The 26,253-nt window shown below is 47.3% G+C and overlaps 1 protein-coding gene across 1 annotated transcript; it reads right to left on the reverse strand.

Annotated features, from left to right (window-relative positions):
* Window positions 1-1,898: 1,898 nt before the first annotated feature.
* On the reverse strand, window positions 1,899-24,270 carry LOC140399287 (torsin-1A-like). Its single transcript, XM_072488764.1, has 5 exons — window positions 24,058-24,270; window positions 17,172-17,437; window positions 15,716-15,891; window positions 11,064-11,191; window positions 1,899-6,050 (listed from the first exon to the last, which is right to left on the reverse strand). Exons 1-5 carry the CDS (start codon window positions 24,233-24,235, stop codon window positions 5,785-5,787), a joined length of 1,014 nt encoding a protein of 337 aa, XP_072344865.1. The 5' UTR covers window positions 24,236-24,270; the 3' UTR covers window positions 1,899-5,784.
* Between the last annotated feature and the right edge of the window lie 1,983 nt (window positions 24,271-26,253).

A 26,253-nucleotide genomic window follows, 5' to 3' on the forward strand; every position in this document is an offset into this window, starting at 1 on the left:
ACAAGGGATGCAGACACATGGGTAACACCACCACCTGCAGCTTCCCCTCGGAGTCACACATCACCCTGACTTGGAAATATATCACCGTTCCTTGATTGTCGCTGGATCAAAACTCTAGAACTCCCTCCCTAACTGCAACGTGGGTCTATCTAACAGCAGTCCACCACCAACTTTGTGTGACTGGAGGCCTGGGTCCAGTAGTGCAACGCAGGGATCTGTGTTGCGTTCCTTGCTGTTTGTAGTGTACTTTAATGATCTAGGTGTGAACTTAGGAGGTAATATCAGGAATTTCACAGATGACACGAAAATTGGTGGTGTGGCAAATAGCAAAGACTCAGTTGACAGGACAATATAGACGCGGCTGGTCAGATGGGCACAACAGTGGCAAATGGAATTAACCCTGAAAGATGTGAGGTGATGCGACTAACAAGGCAAGAGAATATACAACGAAGGGTATTACACTAGGAGGTACAATGCACCAGAGGGACCTTGGGGTGCATGTTCAAAGATCCTGGAGGGCAGCAAGACAGGTAGGTAAGGTGGTTAAGAAGGCATGTTGGCGGGTGGCAGGGTGATGCATTGGTTAGCACTGCTGCCTACGGCGCTGAGGAGCGGGTTTCGTTCCCGACCCCGGGTCACTGTCCGTGTGGACATAGAACATAGAACGATACAGCGCACGATGTTGCACATCGTGTGGAGTTTGCACATTCTCCCTGCGTCTGCGTGGGTCTCACCCCCAAAACTGTGCAGTTGAGGTGGATTGGCTATGCTAAATTGCCCCTTAATTGGAAAAATAATAATTGGGTACTCTTAAAAAATTTTTTTAAAATGTTTTTTTTAAAAAAAGGCATGTGGGATACTTGGCTTAGCCAAGGCATAGAATACAAGAGCAGGGAGGTTACGATGGATTTTCATAAAACACTCATTAGGCCACTGCTAGAGTAGTGTGCACAGTTCTGGTCACTGTAGGAAGGATGTGATTGCACTAGAAAAGGATGCAGAGGAGATTCTCCACGATGTTGCCTGGGCTGAAGCATTTCTACTATGAAGAGAGGCTGGTTAGGCTGCTACGAGCAGAGTAGGCTGAAGTCTTGATTGAAGCATACACAATTATGGACAGGGTAGATAGGAAGACACATTTCTTCTTCGTGGAGGGGTCGGGGGCACAAATTTAAGGTAAGGGGCAGGAGATTTGAGGAAGAATCTTTCACCCAGAGGGTAGTGGGAAGCTGAAACTCACTGCCTGGTAGAGACGGGAACCCTCACAACATGAGCACTTGAAACACTACAGCAGACAAGGCTCCAGGCCAAGTGCTGGAAAAGGAGATTAGAATAGATAGGTGCTCGATGGCCGGTGCACACACGATGGGCCAAGGGTTTCTTTCTGAGCTGTAGAACTCTGAATTCTCAAGGGCAACAAACGCTGACCGAACCAGTGACGCCGACATTTCATTAACTTCATTTGAGGGCAGCACGGTAGCAGTGGTTAGCACAATTGCGTCACAGCTCCAGGGTCGCAGGTTCGATTCCCGGCTTGGGTCACTGTCTGTGCGGAGTCTGCACATCCTCCCAGTGTGTGCGTGGGTTTCCTCCGGGTGCTCCGGTTTCCTCCCACAGTCCAAAGATGTGCAGGTTAGGTGGATTGGCCATGATAAATTGCCCTCAGTGTCCAAAATTGCCCTTAGTGTTGGGTGGGGTTACTGGGTTATGGGGATAGGGTGGAGGTGTTGACCTTGGGTAGGGTGCTCTTTCCAAGAGCCGGTGCAGATTCGATGGGCCGAATGGCCTCCTTCTACACAGTAAATTCTATAATCTATGATTAACAAATTTTTTTTTTTTAGAAAGATAAATAGTGAGCGAGCCCCTTCCTGAAGTAAATAGATTCGGTGCAGCTAGAATAGTGTTGCATAGCAGTTTTATTTTAAAATAAAAAGAATTAGTCAATTTCTTCACAAGTTTGGGTTACAAAACAGCAATAGTGCAAAAACAGTCTTAAAACCAGATCAACAGTGTTATTCATGATAAACAAAGAAAGAATTACAGACCATGATTGTCACAAAAAAATAAGTGCAGAGGTTATTAGTCCAATAGGTTTCACCTTTTTGACACCCAGTGTCAGTATCAAGTGCCCCCATTGGAAAGAGCTTGCCTCCTCTTCCATACCCTGTGCTGTACCCTGTGTCACCATTGGATTTCCCTGTCAAAAGCTTTATTTTTGGTGAATTGTAACCACAAATAATGTATACCAGAGGAGACAAAAACAATTCAAACACTGATTGTTGGAGAAGGTTCAGTTACACTTGCTCTACTGGGACATTTCCCATCACCCAAACTTAGGCTGCGCACATCCTTTCGTGCAAAATTGCTGTGTAGCCAAAGCCAGTGGGATCTGAACTAACGTTGCTGAAACTCACTTTGCATTTGACATGTAGCAACTAAAAGGCAAAGACTCAATGAGCGTGAGTGCAAGTAAGAGGCAGATGAACCACAACAGACAGTAAAGAGAGAAACACATACGAGAGAGAGAGAGAGAGAGAGAGAGAGAGAGAGAGAGAGAGAGAGAAAGAGAGACAATGAGAGAGAGGGAGACAATGAGAGACAGGGAGAGAGTGAGACAGAGATAGAGAGAGACAGAGAGAGAGAGAGAGAGAGACAGAGAGAGACAGAGACAGAGACAAAGAGAGAAAGCGAGAGAGATGGAAGGATGGGAGAAAAAGTGAATCCAGACTCAGAACTCAAGCAGTGAAAAGCATACGTTGCCCAATGCAAGGCATTGCCCACACAAAAGAACATTTTCCTAAAAGACTACGGACTGATTAAAAATGATTTCCCATATTTAAATGATAATTGATCACGTTGATTTTTTCAAAACACCCATTTCTCAATGTAAACACCAAGCTACTGGGATAAGTGCTTCAAAATCTAAAATAGTGAATCATTGCTTAAATCACGGAGACCCATTATAATAGTCTTTATTAGTGTCACAAGTAGGCTTACATTAACACCGCAATGAAGTTACTGTGAAAATCCCCGAGTCGCCACATTCCGGTGCTTGTTCGGGTACATGGAGGGAGAATTCAGAATGTCCAATTCACCTAACAAGCATGTCTTTCGGGACTTGTGGGAGGAAACCAGAGCGCCCGGAGGAAACCCACGCAGACACGGGGAGGACGTGCAAACTCCGCACAGACAGTGACCCAAGCCGGGAATCGAACATGGGATCCTGGTGCTGTGAAGCAACAGTGCTAACCACCGTGCATCAAGACAAACATCCCTAAAGTTCCCATCATATTCTCACAGTGGTGACCATTTCCACTGCAGTGTATTAAAAATTACCCAATTCTAATTTTATACCCAAGCTTAATTTGCTTTAAATGTTTCAGATAAAACCTTTTTCTTCCTGTACAGTAACCCAAAACAATGCATCCTGACCCGAGCAGTGGCACAATGATCTGGGTACATATATCTCCCAACAAAAGATAGGCTGCATTCAGCTGGATGGTACAACTTGGGACTGGAATAAAAATAGTCACTGCAAGCCTATTTGTCACTGTACACGCCAAATAACTTGATGCTGACAAACGGAATTAAGCTAAATTCTTCATAACCAGTTTCTGCAGGAGACAAAACTTCCCGCCTCGAAAACCTTTTTGGACATCTCCCCCAATATCGCATGTGCCTTGATTTAAAATGCCCTCGTGAAGCACCTAGAACCATTTAGTTGCTTTAAAGATGCTCATAGTTGTTGTTTCCTGTCCTTCAGTGAATGACCCCCTTTAGCCAAAAAAATAGAAAGGCAAGTTATTATCCAAATGGAAAGCAGATTCAAAATGTGTCTGGGCAGAGGGATCTGGGTGTCTTTGTTCATGAATCGCAGAAAGTCGGTCTGCAGGTACAACATGTAATTAAAAAAGCAAATGGAATGTTAGATTTTATTACAAAAGGACTGGAGTATAAAAGTGGAGAAGTGTTGTTGCAATTGAATTGGGATTTGGTGAGACCACATCTGGAGTATTGTGTCCCGTTTTGGTCTCCTTACTTGAGGAAGGATGTGGTGGCATTGGAGGCAGTTCAGAGGAGGTTCACCAGATTGATTCCGGGGATGATTCCAGGGATGAAAGGCTTGACTTATGAGGAAAGATTAAAGTTTGGGCTCCTACTCGCTGGAGTTTAGAAGGATGGGAGGGGATCTGATCGAGGAAATAATAAAAGAGTAGACCAAATGCTCCCCCTTGTGGGGCAATCTGGTATGAGAGGTCAGGGATGTAGATTGAGAGGTGGTAGATTTAGAACTGAGATGAGGAGGAACTACTTCTTGCAGAGGGTGGTGAATTTGTGGAACTCGCTGCCCCCACAGTGCAGTGGAATTGGAGTCATTAAATGGTTTCAAGGAGATAGATATATTTCTGATTTTAAAAAACAGGTTAAAGGGATATGGGGAACAGGTAGGGAGGTGGATTTGAGACCAGGAAGAGATCAGCCCTGATCTGATTGAATGGTGGAGCAGGCTCGAGGGGCTGAATTGCCTACATCTGCTCACAGTTGCTATGTTCCTATGGCCCAAGCTTGCCTTCACTACCCTATTCCAATTGGTGGTTCGGACAGATGTTAAACGCTCACTGTAGACAGGGGTTCACCGGGTACTTGGCACCGAGTGCGGCTTGGTTGGCACCACCCTTGCCTCGGAGGCACAAGGTTCCAGAGGTTGCGATCCACTCGAGGACTTGAGCACAGAAATTTAGGCTGACACTTCCAGTACTCGGGTAGGAAAGTGGAGCTGAATCTATGGTCATGTGGCAGGCTCAAGGCGCCACATGGTCTTCTCTTGCTTCTATTTCTGACTTTAATGACATGGACCTTTCCTTCAGTACAGCTAGCGCAAATCCAACGTGTAAATGATACTCTGCAATTTTAGCTGAAGCGTCAATCTCGTTGTACAACTTTCTAATTCACCTCGATTGATTGCACCTTGAAGAATTGCACCATCCACATGTTTAAACAAAATTTGTAAACATGCAGGAGAATTACAGGATATTAACTGCAAGCTGAAAGTGCTGGTAACTCTTGCCATGGCATCATTACAGTGGTGCCAAGTTATTCTGTCTTGTGTGCAATCTTTTAAAAAATAAGTTTAGAGTAGCCAATTATTTTCTTCCAATTAAGGGGCAATTTAGCGTGGCCAATCCACCAACCCTGCACATCTTTGGGTTGTGGGGGTGAAACCCATGCAGACACGGGGAGAATGTGCAAACTCCGCACGGACAGTGACCCGGGGCCGGGATCGAACCCGGGTCCTCGGCGCTGTGAGGCAGCAGTACTAACCACTGCACCACCGTGCCGCCCTAGTGCAATCTGTTCTACAGAAAAGCACAGATAACCACCCAAAATATCGTTAAAAAAAATAATAGGTTCATTTTCTCAAAGTGTGGACAACGTCGCATGCTAAAGTGAAACTAAAGAATTTCTGGTTGCAGGCAACATTCTCCATAATTTAGGAATTGAATTTCCTCTTCAGTGCCTGAAACTTCAGTTTGCACTGGGCTGCCTGGATTTTCAGTCAATCGAATGTAACGCATAAAAAGGCACAAATATCCAAGCTTCAATTGTGTGCTTTCCAAAACACAAAATTTACGTGCAGAAGAGGCCCACAAGTTTAGGAAACTCCAGGATCAAGTCTGTCACCTAGGCAAACATGAATGCGCTCAGCTCAGGTCTCCCCAAATGAGAGATTTAGTTTGCCTCACCATATGTCAAGCGATTTGCTTAAAAATAAAAGGCAATAGTCTACATCTTTGTTTCACTGCCACTTGACCAGTAATCAACCTTTGCAGCCACAGTTTTGCAGCCCTTGGTTGAAAAGACCCTTTGCTCCTTTGGAAAGTATACCACCTCTTCTGCTACTTTGGTGGCCACTTCGTCAACGTCGTTAAATTGCCTCGCTTGTAGCTCAGCTTTTGCGCACATCACCACGTGCTTGTATTCCAACGGCAGAAAAGGAATGAAATAGTCCATTAGGTTTTTGTCAATGAGACTGGTGTGCCAGAAGCCACCTGTGGAAATAAAAATCAAAAAGAACAAAGTGCATCTCAGTCACATTTGTGTAGTTTTTAAACTGCTCCGATTCTTAACATAAAATCCTAACATAACCATCCCAGGGCCTAAACACTCTTTTCAACTGAGGCAGCGCTTCACGAGCACCTCCTTCAATCTGGTCCATTGCATTCGCTGCCCCCAATGCGGTCTCTCTGCACCCAGACTGGGTGACCGCTTTGGAGAACGCCTTTGGTCTGTCGGCAAGGAGCACCCAGTCCAGACCTTCCTGTCGGTTGCCATTTCAACTCACCGTCATGCTCTCACGTTCACATGCCCGTCCTTGGCCTGGTGCAAAGTTCCAGTGAAGCCCAGCACAAACTGGAGGAACAGCACCTCATCTTCCGATTGTGGTGACCCTCAGGTTAAATCACCACCAGTCAGCTCTCCCCCTCAAAAAAGGGGAAAGCAGCCTATGGTCATCTGGGATTATGGCAACTTTACCTCGCCTTACTTGCTGCATTAAAAAGGCTTTTCTCAGGTCACTGCTGGGTGCTCACTGACTCTCAGTCCTTCCATTGAGAGTTTTTCCTCTATCCACCCTGACTAGACCACTCATGATCATAAACACTTCTCAAACTTCCACAGCTTCTCCAAAAGATAAAGGTAACTGGAGTACCCCAATCCTGGAACTATCCTTTCTGCACCCTCGCTAAAGCCTTCATACCCTTCCCAAAGTGTGATGACCAGAATTGAACACAATATTCCAGCTGAGGTGGAACCAGCGAGGTTAATCTAAAACCTAAACAACATTTCCTGTTTTCAAAATGTAACATTCAGTTAGTCACCTGGATCCTTCAGGTGGTCTCAATGTTTTTTCCCCCCATTTTTTATAAATTTAGAGTATCCAATCCATTTTTTTCCAATTAAGGGGAAATTTAGCGTGGCCAATCCACCTAGCCTGCACACCGTTCGGTTTGGGGGCGAAACCCACGCAGACAGGGGGAGAATGTGCAAGCTCCGCACGGACAGTGACCCAGAGCCGGGATCGAACCTGGGACCTCGGCGCCGTGAGGCAGCAGTGCTAACCACTGCGCCACCGTGCTGCCCTAGGTGGTCTCAATGTTTAACATTTTGTTCCATTGGACAAGGGAAGCTCGTATTCAACTTTTGCTCTAATTGTACAACACAGGGCATTCAGTTCAGTTGGATTGGGTCTGCTCTTTGAAAGATCTATCCAGCCCTGCTCCTTCCCCATGCCGTGCAAACATTTCCTTTTTTAAAAACCCACGCAAACACGGGGAGAAACTCCACACGGACAGTGACCCGGGGCTGACGGAAGGCTCACCGGCCTGTAGTTCCCTGGATTATCCTTGCCTTCTTAAACAAAGGAACAACATTGGCTATTCTCCAGTCCTCCGGGACATCACCTGAAGACAGTGAAGATCCAAAGATTTCTGTCAAGGCCTCAGCAATTTCCTCTCCAGCCTCCTTCAGTATTCTGGGGTAGATCCCATCAGGCCCTGGGAACTTATCTACCGTAATATTTTTCAAGACGCCGAACACCTCGTCTTTTTGGATGTCAATGTGACCCAGGCTATCTACACACCCTTCTCCAGACTCAACATCCACCAATTCCTTCTCTTTGGTGAATACTGATGCAAAGTATTCATTTAGTACCTCGCCCATTTCCTCTGGCTCCACACATAGATTCCCTTGACTATCCTTCAGTGGGCCAACCCTTTCCCTGGCTACCCTCTTGCTTTTTATGTACATGTAAAAAGCCTTGGGAGTTTCCTGAACCCTATTTGCCAATGACTTTTCGTGATCTTCCTACTTTCCTTATATTACACACAGGCTTTGTCTGTTCCCAGCCTTCTAGCCCTGACAAATACCTCCTTTTTCTTTTTGACGAGGCCTACAATATCTCTCGTTATCCAAGGTTCCCAAAATTTGCCGTATTTATCCTTCTTCCTCACAGGAACATGCCGGTCCTGAATTCCTTTCAACTGACACTTGAAAGCCTCCCACATGTCAGATGTTGATTTACCCTCAAACATCCGCCCCCAATCTAGGTTCTTCAGTTACAGCCTAATATTGTTATAATTAGCCTTCCCTCAATTTAGCACATTCACCCTAGGACCACTCTTATCCTTGTCCACCAGCACTTTAAAACTTACTGAATTGTGGTCAGTTCCCGAAATGCTCCCCTACTGAAACTTCTACCACCTGGCCAGGCTCATTCCCCAATCCCAGGTCTAGTACAGCCCTTCCCTAGTTGGACTGTCTACATATTGTCTTAAGAAGCCCTCCTGGATGCTCCTTACAAACTCTGCCCCATCTAAGCCCCTGGCACTAAGTGAGTCGCAGTCAATATTGGGGAAGTTGAAGTCTCCCATCACCACAACCCTGTTGTTTTTACTCTTTTCCAAAATCTATCTACCTATCTGCTCCTCTATCTCCCACTGGCTGTTGGGAAGCCTGTAGTAAACCCCCAACATTGTGACTGCACCCTTCTTATTCCTGATCTCTACCCATATAGCCTCACTGCCCTCTGAGGTGTCCTCCCGTAGTACAGCTGTGATATTCTCCCTAACCAGTAGAGCAACTCTGCCACCCCTTTTACATCCCCCTCTATCCCGCCTGAAACATCTAAATCCTGGAACGTTTAGCTGCCAATCCTGCCCTTCCTCAACCAGGTCTCTGTAATGGCAACAACATCATAGTTACAAGTACTAATCCAAGCTCTAAGTTCATCTGCCTTACCCGTAATACTTCTTGCATTAAAACATATGCACTTCAGGCCACCAGACCCGCTGTTTTCAGCAACATCTCCCTATCTGCTCTTCCTCAGAGCCATACTGGCCCTATTCCCTAGTTCTCCCTCAATGCTCTCACCTTCTGACCTATTGCTCCCATGCCCACCCCCCTGCCATACTAGTTTAAACCCTCCCGTGTGACACTAGCAAACCTCGCGGCCAGGATATTTATGCCTCTCCAGTTTAGATGCAACCCTTCCTTATATAGGTCACACCTGCCCCGGAAGAGCTCCTAGTGGTCCAGATAACGGAAACCCTCCCTACCTACACCAGCTGTTTAGCCACGTGTTTAGCTGTTCTATCTTCCTATTTCTAGCCTCACTGGCACGTGGCACAGGGAGTAATCCCGAGATTACAACCCTAGAGGTTCTGTCTTTTAACTTTCTGCCTAGCTCCCTGAACTCCTGCTGCAGGAACTCATGCCCCTTCCTGCCTATGTCATTAGTACCAATATGTACAATGACCTCTGCCTGTTTGCCCTCCCCCTTCAGGATGCCCGCTACCCATTCGGAGACATCCTGGACCCTGGCACCAGGGAGGCAACATACCATCCTGGAGTCTCTTTCACGTCCACAGAAGCGCCTATCTGTGCCCCTGACTATAGAGTCGCCTATTACTATTGCTCTTCTGCGCTTTGACCCTCCCTTCTAAACACGAGAGCCAGCCATGGTGCCACTGCTCTGGCTGCTGCTGATTTCCCCTGATAGGCTATCCCCCCCGACAGTATGCAAAGGGGTATACCTGTTCGAGAGGGGTACAACCACAGGGGATTCCTGCACTGACTGCCTGCCCTTCGTGGTGGTCACCCATTTCTCTGCCTGCACCTTGGGTGTGACCACATTTATATAACTGCGATCTATGACGCTTTCCGCCACCTGCATGCTCCTAAGTGCATCCAACTGCTGCTCCAACCGAACCATGCGGTCTGTGAGGAGCTCCAGTTGGGTGCACTTTCTGCAGATGAAGCCACCCGGGACGCTGGAAGCCTCCCGGACCTGCCACATCTCACAGTCAGAGCACTGCACCCCGCTAATTGACAATGCGTCAATTAATTAGTAAATTAAATTTAAAAGTTTTTTTAAAAAGTTACTGTTAACTATATGTTTCCTAGCACTAGATTTCTACTATAAGTGTGAAAGCTAAATATAGTAATCTCCGATCTCTGGCTTAGATACCCCTCTAAATAATAATTAAGTAATTATGTTTAATTAGTTTACCAATGCTTAATTTTTTTAATTTAGTGTAGATTCCCAACCAGCCAATCAGGTCACAGCTTTTCTGAGATGTCACTTCAGTTTCCACCCCCCCCCCCCCAAACACAATTTGAAAAGGTAATAAAAATAAAAGTGAGTAAAAATCACTTACTTACCTTCCGAGGGTCTCAGATACTGTCTGGTTCTCTCAGTGCAGATTAAAAGTTACAGGCCAGAAGAAAGAGAGAGAACAAAACAGTAGGGAAAAAGCACCTTCTCCCACTCTGCACCAAGTTCCAAATTCCCACTCTGGATGTGTCTCACTCAGGCTCTGTCTCTTTGACCTGCGCAAAGCTGCCTGGCAAGATGCACATACTCAGTATTTGAAATCCTGAGATTTGGACTCACAGTCTCAAACTTCTCATTCAGAATTCTTCAATACCGGGGGCAGCTTTTAAATTTCATATTAATCAAATGTTCAGGAACGAGAGTAATTTACAAAAACCTGGAATGTCCAAAAATCAGAGGGAGACGCTGCAAAGTGGCAGCATGCCGTTTTCATAGATCATAGTGTAGAAAGACCATTCAGCCCATCGAGTCTGCATCGGCCCTTGGAAAGAGCAACCTACTTAACCCCAAACTTCCAGCCTATCCCTGTAACCCAGTGACCCCAACTAAACTTTTTGGACACCAAGGCCAATCCACCGAACCCGCACATCTTTGGACTGTGGTAGGAAACCGGAGCACCCGGAGGAAACCCACGCAGACACGTGGAGGACGTGCAGACTCCTCACAGACAGTGACCCAGCTGGGAATGGAACCTGGGACCCTGGAGTGGTGAAGCAACTGTGCTACCTTTTGTCCGGAGTTTTGCAGCCAACTTCGGCAGAGCTGACCATGGAAACGAACTTGAAGGGACGCAGTTGGGTTGCGCTGTGGGCATACCCTTGGCATCAGGGGGTCACATTTAACCCGTGCCCTCTCCCACTCCCTGCTCAAAGAATGCTGAACCAAGACTTACTGTTTTTGTTGTTATAGACTTCCAAGGACAGACTGTTCTCCAAGTCTTTCCGTTGAATATCTTCCCTTTTCATCCCACGTTTCCAGAAATTTAGCGCGACTTCATTGATCTTCTCACCACCGGCATTGCTGTCCGCAAAGAACGCAGAGATGGGCGTCATGTCATCCGCTTTAACTAATGCTTATTTCCAGAGTGTCAGCAGCAGCAAATGTAAAGCGAAAGGTCAAAGATTTTAAGTGGTTGGCAAAGGGGAACGGAGAAGTTTCTTCAGCGTGACAGCTGTTGCTCAGTTGGCTTTAGATCAGAAGGTGTTGTGTCAGAGCCCAGTGCAGGATCTTAACATAACATTCAAGGCTGACATTATCAGAGGATAAAAGAACAGGGATTCTCCACCAATGGGACTATGTCCCCACATGCGGGACTTACCTGGAGAAAGTCCAGGGTGATTCTCCGATTTGCAGGGAGCTAGCAGGGCCCCGGAGTGCTCCTCACAGCTCCGGCTGCTGATACGGGGCCCTGCACTTCCGGTCGGGGGTCCGCACAGGTGCACGGCGGTGGCCTTCGGCGGCCGCCCCGCACGACGTGGCCAATCCACACCACGGACCGGCACCGAAAGCATAGACCCCCCCCCCCCCCCAACATCGCGCCCGCCCGCGAATCGGTAGCCTGGCCATCCTGGAGGGCCCCCCCCCCCCGATAAATGATCCCCCGCAGCCGCCACGCCGAGTTCCCGACAGGTGGAACCACGAGAGAACGCCACCGGGAACTTGGCCAGCTGCACTCGGTGAATCGGCGGGGGGGCCCCCCCATCCGGCACCGGGTCGACCGCAATTGACAGCGATTCTCTGGGGACCGGAGAATCGCGGGAGGGGCATCGGACCCGACTTCGGGTTTTACGCCCATTGTCTGTCCCCGCGCCGATCGCGTTTTCGCCGTGGAGGCTCGGAGAATCCAGTCCCAGAGCTTTATCTCTTACTTGGCTGTTCCTCTCACTTGGTTTTCCTGCACTGGGACTGTCATTAATGTATTCGCTGGAAGTGGCGTCGTAACAGAGCCCCGCTAGATTTAATAAGAATAGGGCAGCTCGGTGGCGCAGTGCTTAGCACTGCTGCCTCATGGGGCTGAGGTCCCAGGTTCGGTCCCGTCGCTGGGTCACTGTCAGTGTGGAGTTTGCACATTCTCCCCGTGTTTGTGTGGGTTTCACTCCCACAACCCAAAGATGTGCCGGGTAGGTGGATTGGCCACGCTAAATTGCCCCTTAATTGGAAAAAATGAATTGGGTACTCTAAATTTAAAAAAAAGACTTAAGAAGAATGAATGCCGATACAGAGCATTTATTTACTCTCCCCTCCACCCCCCTCCCCCACCTTAAATTGAATGTCCCCAACAAGTTCAACACAAACAATAGTCAATACATCAGACGGTCTGGAGGTCGTCACTCTCTGAACGGCTGATGGCGAACCACTGGTGTTGTCTCCTTCACACTGGTGGTAACCTCTGGCGTTTCCGTCTTTCCACTAACGTCATCGATGTTTGGCTTAACCGGTGTTGACGTAGGAATTAGAGGTTGTCCCTCTGTCTGATCGGAAGGGGAGGTGTTGCATTCCTCAACAGCGTCTGCTCGTGTTCAGGTTGTAGGCAAGGTTAAGTCATGACTTTGAAGGGTCGAACCTGGATTTTCCGCAGACCCGGATTGCGATCTTCCAGCCAGCAACTGGTCTGCATGTCCTCTCCAGATAATGTCAAATCGAATCTGGACAGTACAAGAGACAGGTCCAGTCCAGGCAAGGATTGTGGCAGGAACCCATTTCTCCCCGGTAGAATAATTCCTAGCCAAAACCCCTGGCCCTCGGTGGAAAACTCGATGCTTTGCCTGGCTTTCCCGCCATTACATTTGAAAATGAAATGAAAATCGATTATTGTCACAAGTAGGCTTCAAATGAAGTTACTGTGAAAAGCCCCTAGTCGCCACATTCCGGCGCCTGTTCGGGGAGGCTGATACGGGAATTGAACCGTGCTGCTGGCTTGCCTTGGTCTCCTTTCAAATCCAGCGATTTAGCCCTGTGCTAAACAGCCCCATTTGCATTTGCTGTTGCGATATCTTCAGTTTTTGGAGGTTTAAACAGATTGAACGCAGAACATAGTTGTCTTTTCACCATTGGTAATGCAGGAGATGTCTTGGTCGTAGAACGTGTGGTATTCCTATACACCTGGCTGAACTGGTCAAGACATTTGATTAGCGAACCTTGTTCCCTGGTTGCTCTCAAGGCATATTTCATAGTTTGGACAAAACATTTTGCTGCTCCATTGATAGCAGGGTAATGCGGTGCAGACTTAATGTGTTGAAAACCATTCAATATGTTGAAAACCATTCTCTTGAAAGAAACATGTGAATTCTTGTGAGACAAACGGAGGTCCGTTAACGATTACCAGTTGTTCGGGGAACACAAAACGACTGAACTCTTCTCCCAGCTTCTCAAAGAGACTCTGGCCACTTGGTGCGAGCACCAACCATTACCAAGAGCACATGTCCTTCAAAAGGTTCTGCACAATTGACATGCATGCAATGCCAACCTTCTTCAGGCCATTCCCATGGATGCAGCATGCTACGAGCAGGTTTCTTACCTTTGCACGGGAAGAATGTGTTCTAGCTTTCTCTTCAATTTCTACGTCCAGTCTATGGCACCAGAAATAACCTTGCTACTTCCTTCATACATGCGATTCTGCAATGGCCTTCTCCAACATCCCGTTTTCTCATTGGTGGCAGATTGATCAGTCTGAGCCCCCATAGAAGACACCCTGACTGAACTGAGAGCTCTGTGATCCTGCAGTAGGAGGCTTTCAAATTTGGTTCACAACCCTTTGGGAGAAATAGTTTCTCCTCAACTCGGTTTTAAATTTGCTACCTCTTACCCTAAGGCTATTTACCTCTCGTTCTAAAATGCCCCACAAGAGGAGCAATGTGTCATTCAGCACATCTCCAAACTCACAATATCTTTCAAGTCTTTTAAGCGCAGCCTCTTCATTTCTTTATGGAATCTAAAGTCCTCTGCAATCACCAAGGGCTGCAGTGAAAAAGGTGCTTCCAAAACATCTACAATCTACTTGTACGTCTTAACACCTGGTATTTCTGGTTGCACTAAATTACAGTGGAGATTGAACATTCCCCTCCCCCAGTAAAGCGCAGGAAAGTGGGCAGCTTAATATCTCCAGCTACTTTGTTTTCCTGTGCAAAATAGTCAAAACGCTCAGTAGGAGCTCCATCACTCCACATTTCCAAAGGGTCCCATGATGCCGAGAACCTTTGCCACTCTTCTGCTAATGAAGGTTTCCCGTATGCACATTTCTTAACCGTATTTTCAGCAGCTACCGTGATTCCTTCACACATAAGGCAATAACTCGAGCTTCAGCCTCCTATTTATCACAGACAGCTGTATAATCTGTGCGGCAGACAGATTGTCATTACTCACGGCCATCTAGCCCATTAGTTATCCGTAGCATGTGTCACACCGGCTGAAAAACTTTCCTTTCCAACTTTTTGTTTGCACATTTCTTCGTCCCAGGTGGCCAGCTAGCATACGTTCATCGTCCACATCGACAGTTCTTGTGCTGCGTTTTCGAGGTGTGATGCCAGGGAGCGTAGAGGTTTAAAACAAAGGAGCTTTATTGCAGAGTGCTTGCCCTTACATTGCTGTTCTTCTCGGTTTCCCGGGCTAGGACCTATGACGTCACATCCAGTTAATATATTAATGCAGCAGAACTTCCCGAGAGCTAATAAGAATTAATGCAAATACGTAACACTGTTTGTGGGAGCTTTCTGTGACATTGACCAGATCATTACTTTTGTGATTTTGGCTGAGGGGGTAATTCCCCTGATTTCCTTCAAAATAGTGGTATGGGATCATTTACGTCCACTTGCGGACAGTCAGGGTTTCAGTTTAACACTTCATCCAAAGGTTGGCACTCCGTCAGTGCTGTACTGGAACGTCAGCCTCGATATTATAAGATTAGGGCTGCAATATAAATGCAGGTTGTTACTGTTAGACATTGAATCATAGAATAGAATCCCTGCAGTGCAGAAGGAGGCCATTCGGCCCATCGAGTCTGTCCTGACCTCCTGAAAGCCCACTCCCTTGTCCTATCCCAATAATTCCTTAACCTAACCTACACATCTTTGGACACTAACCTACACATCTTTGGACACTAAGGGACAATTTAGCATAGCCAGTCCACCAATCTGACCATCTTTGATCGGTGTGAGGAAACCGGAAGAAACCCACGCAGACACGGGGAGAAAGTGCAGACTCCGCACCGTCACCCAAGGTCGGAATCGAACCCAGGTCACAGGCGCTGTGAGGCAGTGTGCCACCCTGATTAATTTCCACTGGAAGGTGTACAATAGATGGTTGGCAACACTGCTCAAGTGTTACCCGCTCACCCCGTACCACCCCACCACATTCCAGTGAAGTCCCTGTGTTTTCACCCGGGAGAGGGGAGATGAAAAAAAAAAAAGCAGATTCACTGGGAATGTCATATGGGATGCATCCACCATTTTCCGCTTATTGGGCATGCTGTTCAGCCTGCCCTCTCAGACATAAAAGAGAAAAGAAAGCACATCGCTTGCATTCACCCAAAAGCCAGCTCGTACTTGCCTCAGGAAGATGAACATGGCCTTTCGATAACTCACTCCGTCAAGCTGGCTGTAGTATTCCAGGAACGGTTTAATGGAATCAATAACCTCGGGGGCCATTTTGTCCATTTCGTCAAAGATAAACAGGGACCGCTTACACAGGCTAACATTCCCACGAATCCATTCTTGCAACTGTTGCTGAATTCAGCCGTTCAGGAAATAAAATTTAAGAAGAATGGTTGAAACCACTGAAAGCCAAAAGCATTTATAAAAAAAAAAGCAATTCTATTGACTAGCTCCACTCTTTAGGTGGTTCTAAACCTGGGACTATTTCCTTTAAGGTCCGTGCAGAGCTTTCTATTGTTCACAAGGGAGATAAAATAATTCACATTTTCAGCTGCAAATGTTTACCTGCCCTAGTGATATTCTTTCATGGAAATGCACTTTTAGTATCAAGGATAGTTTGACATTTATGTCCAGAATGTGCACCATTCCGTATAATTCTGCCACCACTACTGCATATAATGGCACCACAATTCCCAGCCAGAATGGAGATGATTTGACAGACGTTGCCCACCTCCAAGCATCAGATTATACCTCATCCCCTCCCTTTGCTCTGGTGCAGTTATCCTCTATTACCAGCACATTCTGTCCCAGTGTAAATGGGAACAGTGATCAAGACCAGAAGGCTGAAAGATAGTTGCTGAGAAAAGGGATGGTGTGTGAAAGCAAGTTTCAGCAATCACACGAAAGAAGGGAGATCAAAGAAACAAAGGCAAGGTAGGTAAGAGAGACAAACAGAAACACCATTGGGAGAGAAACAAGCGGAAGTTCAAGGCCTAGAACAGAAGTGGGAGGAAATACTGAAACCCAGCACAATGTCACTGACAGCACAACTATTGGCCCATGGGCAGCACATTGGTTAGCACAGCTGCTTCACGGCTCCAGGGTCCCAGGTTCGATTCCCAGCTTGGGTCACTGCCTGTGCGGAGTCTGCATGTTCTCCCCGTGTCTGCGCAGGTTTCGTCCGGGTGCTCCGGTTTCCTCCCACAGTCCAAAGATGTGCAGGCTAGGTGGACTGGCCATGATAAATTGCCCTTAGTGTCCAAAAAGGTTGGGTGGGGTTACGGTGGAGACGTGGGCTTGGGTGCTCTTTCCAAGAGCCGGTGCAGTCTCGATGGGCCCAATGGCCTCCTTCTGCACTGTAAATTCTATGATATTAGAGCGCGATCATTTTGAAACTCAATGTCGAGCCAATGGGAAAAATTCAATGTAGCAGAATCAGAAGGGCATCGAGTATCAGTCTACAGCCTGACTGGATCAACGTACAAGACCCAGGTTTGATGGGACAATGGAGAACGAACTTTACTCTGTATCTAACTCTTGCCGCACCTGCCCTGGGAGATTTGGCTCTAATTTTGAATCCTGTACAAGGGACACTCGACCATTAGAGAGAGAAATAAGAGGTTAGTAATTACCTTGTACTTGCTGGTGTGTTCAGCAATGCCAAAGTGATAACCGGTCACAAACTGGTGAACATATTTGCTGTCCATTCCATTTTTGTAAAGGTTTTTAGCTATGATTTTACTGACAAAGTTTTTGCCAATACCAGTCCAGCCATGTAGCGATATGGTGAGAGGCTTCCTCGAGTCCTTGTTACTCAAGAAACCTTCAAACGCCTTTGGAATCACATCAATTGCAATGTGCTGTCCAAACAGTTCCCTCCTCAGGTCAGCTTCTAATCCTGTTTTAAAAGTAACCAGAAAGATTGGTAATTATAGATTCTGGACACCCCTGATTTTTGTATTGATGTAGGGAGTACAGCAGCAAGCAGGGCAGAGTATAAATATGCAATTGTGTTCCAATTGGAGCTGGCAACTTGAGACACAATGCAAACCCCAACAAAAAACTTTCAAGGCTGATAACCGGACATAATCCAGCAGAGGGCAGTAGAGTGGAGCTGCTGATTGGCTGATATGGGGGCAATTTGCATACGTCTGTTGTGCTCACCCTAACTCAAAGGTGTACCTGAGCAAGAGACCCTAACTGTTCAAGTGAAGACAAGCATCCAGTAGAGGGCAGTAGAGCGGAGCTGCTGATTGGCTGTTGCGGGGGCAATTTGCATAAGTCTGTTGTGCTCACCCTAACTTGGAAGGTGGTTTATGGAGGAGCTGTTGTCAAGTAAGCCATGGGGTATAGGTCTCTGGCACAGAGTCTGTCCCTGTTGCTCAGAAGGGAAGGGGGAGAGGAGTAGAGCATTAGTCATTGGAGACTCCATAGTTAGGGGGATGGATAGGAGATTCTGTGGGAACGAGAGAGAATCGCGGTTGGTGTGTTGCCTCCCAGGTGACAGGGTGCGTGATGTCTCGGATTGTGTTTTCGGGATCCTTAAGGGGGAGGGGGAGCAGCCCCAAGTCGTGGTCCACATAGGTACCAACAACATAGGTAGGAAAAGGGATAGGGATGTAAGGCAGGAATTCAGGGAGCTCGGGTGGAAACTGAGATCTAGGACAAACAGAGTTATTATCCCTGGGTTGTTACCCGTGCCACGTGATAGCGAGATGAGGAATAGGGACAGCGAAGAGTTGAACACGTGGCTACAGGGATGGTGCAGGAGGGAGGGTTTCAGATTTCTGGATAATTGGGGCTCATTCTGGGGTCGGTGGGACCTCTACAAACGGGATGGTCTACACCTGGACCAATATCCTGGGGGGGAAATTTGCTAATGCCCTTCGGGAGGGTTTAAACTAGTTCAGCAGGGGCTTGGGAACCTGAATTGTAGCTCCAGTATACAGGAAGTTGAGAGTTGTGAGGTCATGAGTAAGGTTTCAAAGTTGCAGGAGTGTACCAGCAGGCAGGAAGGTGGTTTAAAGTGAGTCTTCTTTAATGCCAGGAACATCCGGAATAAGGTGGGTGAACTTGCAGCATGGGTTGGTACCTGGGACTTTGATGTTGTGGCCATTTCGGAGACATGGATAGAGCAGGGACAGGATTGGTTGTTGCAGGTGCCGAGGTTTAGAAATTTCAGTAAGCTCAGGGAAGGTGGTAAAAGAGGGGTGGCATTGTTAGTCAAGAACAGTATTACGGTGGCAGAAAGGACGTTTGATGAGGACTCATCTACTGAGGTAGTATGGGCTGAGCTTAGAAACAGGAAAGGAGAGGTCACCCTGTTAGGGATTTTCTATAGGCCTCCACAAAGTTCCAGAGATGTAGAGGAAAGAATTGCAAAGATGATTCTGGATAGGAGCAAAAGCAACAGGGTAGTTGTTATGGGGGACTTTAACTTTCCAAATATTGACTGGAAACGCTATAGTTAGAGTACTTTAGATGGGTCCGTTTTTGTCCAATGTGTGCAGGAGGGTTTCCTGACACAGTATGTAGATAGGCCAATGAGAGGCGAGGCCATATTGGATTTGGTACTGGGTAATGAACCAGGACAGGTGTTAGATTTGGAGATAGGTGAGCACTTTGGTGATAGTGACCACAATTCGATTACGTTTACTTTAGTGATGGAAAGGGATAGGTATATACCGCTGGGCAAGAGTTATATCTGGGGGAAAGGCAATTATGATGCGATGAGGCAAGACTTAGGATGCATCGGATGGAGAGAAAAACTGCAGGGGATGGGCACAATGGAAATGTGGAGCTTAACAAAGAACAAAGAACAAAGAAATGTACAGCACAGGAACAGGCCCTTCGGCCCTCCAAGCCCGTGCCGACCATACTGCCCGACTAAACTACAATCTTCTACACTTCCTGGGTCCGTATCCTTCTATTCCCATCCTATTCATATATTTGTCAAGATGCCCCTTAAATGTCCCTATCGTCCCTGCCTCCACTACCTCCTCCGGTAGTGAGTTCCAGGCACCCACTACCCTCTGCGTAAAAAACTTGCCTCGTACATCTACTCTAAACTTTGCCCCTCTCACCTTAAACCTATGCCCCCTAGTAATTGACCCCTCTACCCTGGGGAAAAGCCTCTGACTATCCACTCTGTCTATGCCCCTCATGATTTTGTATACCTCTATCAGGTCGCCCCTCAACCTCCTTCAAGGAACAGCTACTGCGTGTCCTTGATAAGTATGTACCTGTCAGGCAGGGAGGAAGTGGTTGAGCAAGGGAACCGTGGTTTACTAAAGCAGTTGAAACACTTGTCAAGAGGAAGAAGGAGGCTTATGTAAAGATGAGACATGAAGGTTCAGTTCGGGTGCTCAAGAGTTACAAGTTAGCTAGGAAGGACCTAAAGAGAGAGCTAAGAAGACCCAGGAGGGGACATGAGAAGTCTTTGGCAGGTAGGATCAAGGATAACCCTAAAGCTTTCTATAGATATGTCAGGAATAAACGAATGACTAGGGTAAGAGTAGGGCCAGTCAAGGACAGTAGTGGGAAGTTGTGCTTGGAGTCCGAGGAGATAGGAGAAGTGCTAAATGAATATTTTTCGTCAGTATTCACACAGGAAAAAGACAATGTTGTCGAGGAGAATACTGAGATTCAGGCTTCTAGACTAGAAGGGCTTGAGGTTCATAAGGATTGGTTGTTGCAGGTGCCGAGGTTTAGAAATTTCAGTAAGCTCAGGGAAGGTGGTAAAAGAGGGGTGGCATTGTTAGTCAAGAACAGTATTACGGTGGCAGAACGGACGTTTGATGTGGACCCGTCTACTGAGGTAGTATGGGCTGAGCTTAGAAACAGGAAAGGAGAGGTCACCCTGTTAGGGATTTTCTATAGGCCTCCACAAAGTTCCAGAGATGTAGAGGAAAGAATTGCAAAGATGATTCTGGATAGGAGCAAAAGCAACAGGGTAGTTGTTATGGGGGACTTTAACTTTCCAAATATTGACTGGAAACGCTATAGTTAGAGTACTTTAGATTGGTTAGCAATTCTGGAAAGTGTGAAAATAGATAAGTCCCCTGGGCCGGATGGGATTTACCCTAGGATTCTCTGGGAAGCTACGGAGGAGATTGCTGAGCCTTTGGGCTTTGATCTTTAAGTCATCTTTGTCCACAGGAATAGTGCCAGAAGACTGGAGGATAGCAAATGTTGTCCCCTTGTTCAAGAAGGGGAGTAGAGACAACCCAGGTAACTATAGACCAGTGAGCCTTACTTCTGTTGTGGGCAAAATCTTGAAAAGGTTTATAAGAGATAGGATGTATAATCACCTGGAAAGGAATAATTTGATTAGAGATAGTCAACACGGTTTTGTGAAGGGTAGGTTGTGTCTCACAAACCTTATTGAGTTCTTTGAGAAGGTGACCAAACAGGTGGATGAGGGTAAAGCAGTTGATGTGGTGTATATGGATTTCAGTAAAGCGTTTGATAAGGTTCCCCACTGCAGCTTATCTATGTCCCTCTGTAACTTGTAACATCCTTCCGCACTGTCCACAACTCCACCGACGTTAGTGTCATCTGTAAATTTACTCACCCATCATTCTACGCCCTCCTCCAGGTCATTTATAAAAATGACAAACAGCAGTGGCCCCAAAACAGGTGGCAAATGGAGTTTAATGCAGAAAAGTGTGAGGTGATTCATTTTGGAAGGAATAACAGGAAGACAGAGTACTGGGCTAATGGTAAGATTCTTGGCAGTGTGGATGAGCAGAGAGATCTCGGTGTCCATGTACATAGATCCCTGATAGTTGCCACCCAGGTTGAGAGGGTTATTAAGAAGACGTACGGTGTTAGCTTTTATTGGTAGAGGGATTGAGGTTCGGAGCCATGAGGTCATGTTGCAGCTGTACAAAACTCTGGTGCGGCCGCATTTGGAGTATTGCATGCAATTCTGGTCGCCGCATTATAGGAAGGATGTGGAAGCATTGGAAAGGGTGCAGAGGAGATTTACCAGAATGTTGTCTGGTATGGAGGGAAGATCTTATGAGGAAAGGCTGAGGGATTTGAGGCTGTTTTCGTTAGAGAGAAGAAGGTTAAGTAAGAGGTGACTTAATTGAGGCATACAAGATGATCAGAGGATTGGATAGGGTGGACAGTGAGAGCCTTTTTCCTCGGATGGTGATGGCTAGCACGAGGGGACATAGCTTTAAATTGAGGGGATATAGATTGAGGGGATATAGATATAAGACAGATGTCAGAGGTAGGTTTTTACTCAGAGTAGTAAGGGCGTGGAATGCCCTGCCTGCAACAGTAGTGGACTCGCCAACACGAAGGGCATTCAAAGGGTCATTGGATAGACATATGGACGATAAGGGAAGAGTGTAGATGGGCTTTAGAGAGTGGTTTCACACGTCGGCGCAACATCGAGGGCCGAAGGGCCTGTACTGCGCTGTAATGTTATATGTTCTACAATAATAGAATACCATTCTCAGAACACCAGCGAAAGATCCTGGAAACAAAACTCTCATCCTGGACTGGGGTGAGCACAGTAAGAAGTCTTACAACACCAGGTTAAAGTCCAACAGGTTTGTTTCAAACACTAGCTTTCGGAGCGCAGCTCCGAGGGTCTCTGTCTCACCTGAGGAAGGAGCAGTGCTCCGAAAGCTAGTGTTTGAAACAAACCTGTTGGACTTTAACCTGGTGTTGTAAGACTTCTTACTGTAATCTACTGGCAATCAACTCCAAGCCCAGGATGAGAATAATTGTAACTGTTCAATCTCATTTCTACACATTATAAATGGTCATTAGAAATGTCATGTAATGTTTTTTCTTACTTTTTATTTCTCTACCCAAGCTTTCTTTTCCTCTACTTCTCGTTCTGTACCCGATTTGACTCTAATTCACCCCCGCCTTTGCAGTGTATCGTCATAGACGTCTACAGTATAGAAAAGGCCTTCGGCCCATCCTGTCTGTGCCAGTCAAAAACAACTACCTAAGTATTCTAATCCCATTTTTCAGCACTTGGCCATTTGCCTTGTCTGCCTTGGCATTTCAAGTGCACACCTAAATACTTTGTAAATGTTACGAGGGTCTCTGTCTCCACCATCCTTTCAGGCAGTGAGTTCCAATCTCCCACTACCCTGAGTGGAAAGGTTTTTTCTCACATCCCCTCTAAACCTCCTGCTCCTTACCATAAATCTATGACACCCTGGTCATTGATCCCTCCACCAAGGGGAAAAGTTTCCTCCCATCTAGTCTAGCGATGTCCCTCATAATTTTATACATCTCAGTCATGTCTCCCTTCAGTCTTCTCTTCTCCAAGGAAAACAACCTTAGTCTATCCAATCTCCCTTCATAACTAACACCCTCCAGCTCAGGCAACATCCTGGTAAATTTCCTCTGCACTCTTTCCAGTGCTATCACATCCTTCCTATAATGTGGATTCCAGAACTGCGCGCAATACACCAGCTGAGGCCTAAACGTTTTATACAGTTCCAGCATAACCTCCTGCTCTAAAACTCTATGCCTCAGCTAATAAATGCAAGTATACCACATGCCTTCTTAACCACTGTATCCACCTGCTCTGCTACCTGTACATGCACACCAACGTCCCTCTGCTCCTCAGTGCTTCCTGCCGTTTATCATGCATTCTCTTGTCTTGTTTATTGTTCAATCTTTGAATCTCATTGTTTCAGGGGTTACTTACTTTGGTCCCACTGTTCTTTTTTAAATGCTTTCATGGGATCTGAGCACTTTACTTTACAACCAATGATGAACTCTTGAAGTGAAGTCATTGTCGCAATGTAGGAAATGTGACAGCCAATTTATGCACAGCAAGCTCCCACAAACAGTAATGTGATAATAACCAAGTAATCTGTTTTTGCGATGTTAATGGAGTGATAAATATTGGGGATACCTCCCCTGCCCTTGCGTAAAATACTTCAACTGGACCTTTAACTCGAGTAGGCAGATTGGTTTAATATTTGACAATCCATTACACTCAGAGCACCACACTGCAGTTTCAGTCTTGATTTTTGTGCTTATGCCCCTGATGTGGGACCAGAACGTATGATTCAAGGGGCAAAAGTGCAGACAGCCAAGCCACAGCTGGCATACAAAATAAACATCCTTATTCCTCCACGAGTTTCCAAACAAGAGCTGCAGCATTTCACCATCAATACTGATGATAGATTAGCAAAACCAAAATCAGGTAAGATCACTTAGATTTTAAATACAAGAAAAAAAAAATAAGCCCCCCAAATCTGTACCAGGCTCTGACCCCTGACCCTGCACCTGGCTGCGATCCCTGACCCTGCACCTGGCTGCGACCCCTGACCCTGCACCTGGCTGCGACCCCTGACCCAGCACCTGGCTGCGACCCCTGACCCTGCACCTGGCTGCGACCCCTGACCCTGCACCTGGCTGCGACCCCTGACCCTGCACCTGGCTGCGACCCCTGACCCTGCACCTGGCTGCGACCCCTGACCCTGCACCTGGCTGCGACCCCTGACCCAGCGCCTATCTCTGACCCACCCTGACCTTTCACATCCAGCGGTATCCAGTCCTTGGTGCAGCATTCCTGGAAACGGCAGTTGAGATAATAATAAGCAGTGGAGGCGGCCCCGGTCAGCAGGGCGGCGGTGGTAATGGGCTCGAGCGCGGCGGCCAGGCCCGGGGAGAGGAGCAACAGCAGCAGAGCCGGGCCCGGGATCGCCATCCTCAGGGCGGCCACCAGAAGCGGGAAAAGAACGTACTTCCGCCCCACTCATTGCATCCGCAGACGTCACATCCGCCCCGCTGCCATCGCCGCTTAACATTGGTCACAGCCTGACACGTGGGTGGATGGTCTCTGCATATGATTAGGGGGCGGGTCCACATGGCAGGTGTGGGGCTGAGCCACCTGCACTTGGCTGTGTGGATGATTGTCTGTTTGGGTGGGTGTCTGTCTGTTTGGGTGTCTGCCTGTCTGTCTGTCTGGGTGAGTGTCTGTCTGTCTGGCTGGGTGGGCGAGTGAGTGAGTGTCTGTCTGGGTGGGTGAGTGTCTGTCTGGGTGGGTGAGTGTCTGTCTGTTTGGGTGTCTGCCTGTCTGTCTGGGTGGGTGAGTGTCTGTCTGGCTGGCTGGCTGGGTGGGTGAGTGAGTGTCTGTCTGGGTGGGTGAGTGTCTGTCTGTCTGTTTGGGTGGGTGTCTGTCTGGGTGAGTGTCTGTCTGGATTGGTGTCTGTCTGTCTAGGTGGGTGAGTGTCTGTCTGGGTGAGTGTCTGGATGGGTATATGTCTGTCTGGGTGGGTATCTGTCTGGATGTCTGTTTGTCTGGGTGGGTATCTGTCTGGATGTTCGTCTGTCTGGGTGGGTATCTGTCTCGATGTCTGTCTGGGTGAGTGCCTGTCTGAGTGTGTGGGTATCTGTGTGTCTGGGCGAGTGTCTTATCTGTTTGAGTGGGTGGGTCTGTCTGCATGTATCTGGGTGGATGTTTGGCTGTCTGTCTGCGTGGGTGTCTTGTCTGTCTGGGTGGATATCTATCTGGGTGGGTGTCTCTGGGTGAGTGGGTGGGTGTCTGCGTAAGTGGGTGTATGTCTCTTGATGAGGGTCTGGGTGGGTATTTGTTAGGGTGGGTGTCTGCCTGACTGGGTGGATGTCTGTGTGCTAGGTGAGTGGCAGCGATGCCAACTCTGGATGGCCGTATTCTTATTTATTCTCTCACAGGATGTCAGCATCACTGGCAAGAACATAATTTGGTGCTCATCGCTAATACTCTTTCAGCACAGTTGTGTAGGTCTCTCCACTTGCCTGGATGAGTGCAACTCCATCAACACTCAAGAAGCTCAACATTATCCTTGACAAAGCAGCTCCACCTAATTGGCATCCCATCGAGACTCATTCAAGCCCTCCACCACCGATGAACAGTGGCAGTCCCGTGTGCATCATCTGCAGAGGGTAGCAGGGTGGCGCAGTAATTGGAACTGGTGCCAAGGTCCCAGGCTCGATCCCGTCTCTGGGTCACTGTCCGTGCGGAATTAGCACATTCTCCCTGTATTTGCGTAGATTTTGCCCCCACAACCCAAAGATGTGCAGGGTAGGTGGATTGGCCACGCTAAATTGCCATTTAATTGGAAAAAATGAATTGGATACGCTAAATTTAAAAAAAGGTTCCTTGCAGCACCTTCCAAACCCACAACCACTATCATCTAGAAGGGCAAGAGCAGCCTGGGATCACCACCACCTGGAGGTTCCCTCCAAGTCACTCACCATCCTGACTTGGAAATATATCGCCGTTCCTTCACTGCCGCAGGGTCAAAAACCTGGAAATTCCTCCCTAACAGCACTGTGGGTGCACCTACACCTCGGGGACTGCAGCAGTTCAAGAAGGCAGATCACCACCACATTCTGAAGGGCAACTAGGGACGGGCAATAAATGCTGGCCTAACCAGCGCCGCCCACATCCCGGAAATGAATTTGAAAGTCACATGTAGGCCAGGCCAGGGAAGGATAGAGGTAGTGCAAAGGACATTAGTGAACCAGATGGGTTGTTAGATTTAGATTTGTTGTCACATGTACTGAAGTACAGTGAAAAGTATTGTTCTGTGCACAGTCCAGGCAGATCGTTCCACGTATGAAAAACATAGGACGTACGAATACACAATGGACATCGGGTGAAGCGTACAGAGTGTAGTGCTAACAACAGTAGAGAAGTTGCATAGAGAGATCAGTATAAGAGGGTCATTCAGGAGTCTGGTA

This window comes from Scyliorhinus torazame, chromosome 22, assembly GCF_047496885.1.
Source record: "Scyliorhinus torazame isolate Kashiwa2021f chromosome 22, sScyTor2.1, whole genome shotgun sequence".
NCBI lineage: Eukaryota > Metazoa > Chordata > Chondrichthyes > Carcharhiniformes > Scyliorhinidae > Scyliorhinus > Scyliorhinus torazame.

Coding starts and splice junctions, on each gene's coding strand:
- LOC140399287 (XM_072488764.1), bottom strand. CDS start 24,235: ATGGCGATCCCGGGCCCGGCTCTGCTGCTGTTGCTCCTCTCCCCGGGC. Junction 15,892..17,171: donor AACACACCAGCAAGTACAAG/GTAATTACTAAC, acceptor GGCTGAATTCAG/CAACAGTTGCAAGAATGGAT. Junction 6,051..11,063: donor AGTCTATAACAACAAAAACA/GTAAGTCTTGGT, acceptor TTATTTCCACAG/GTGGCTTCTGGCACACCAGT.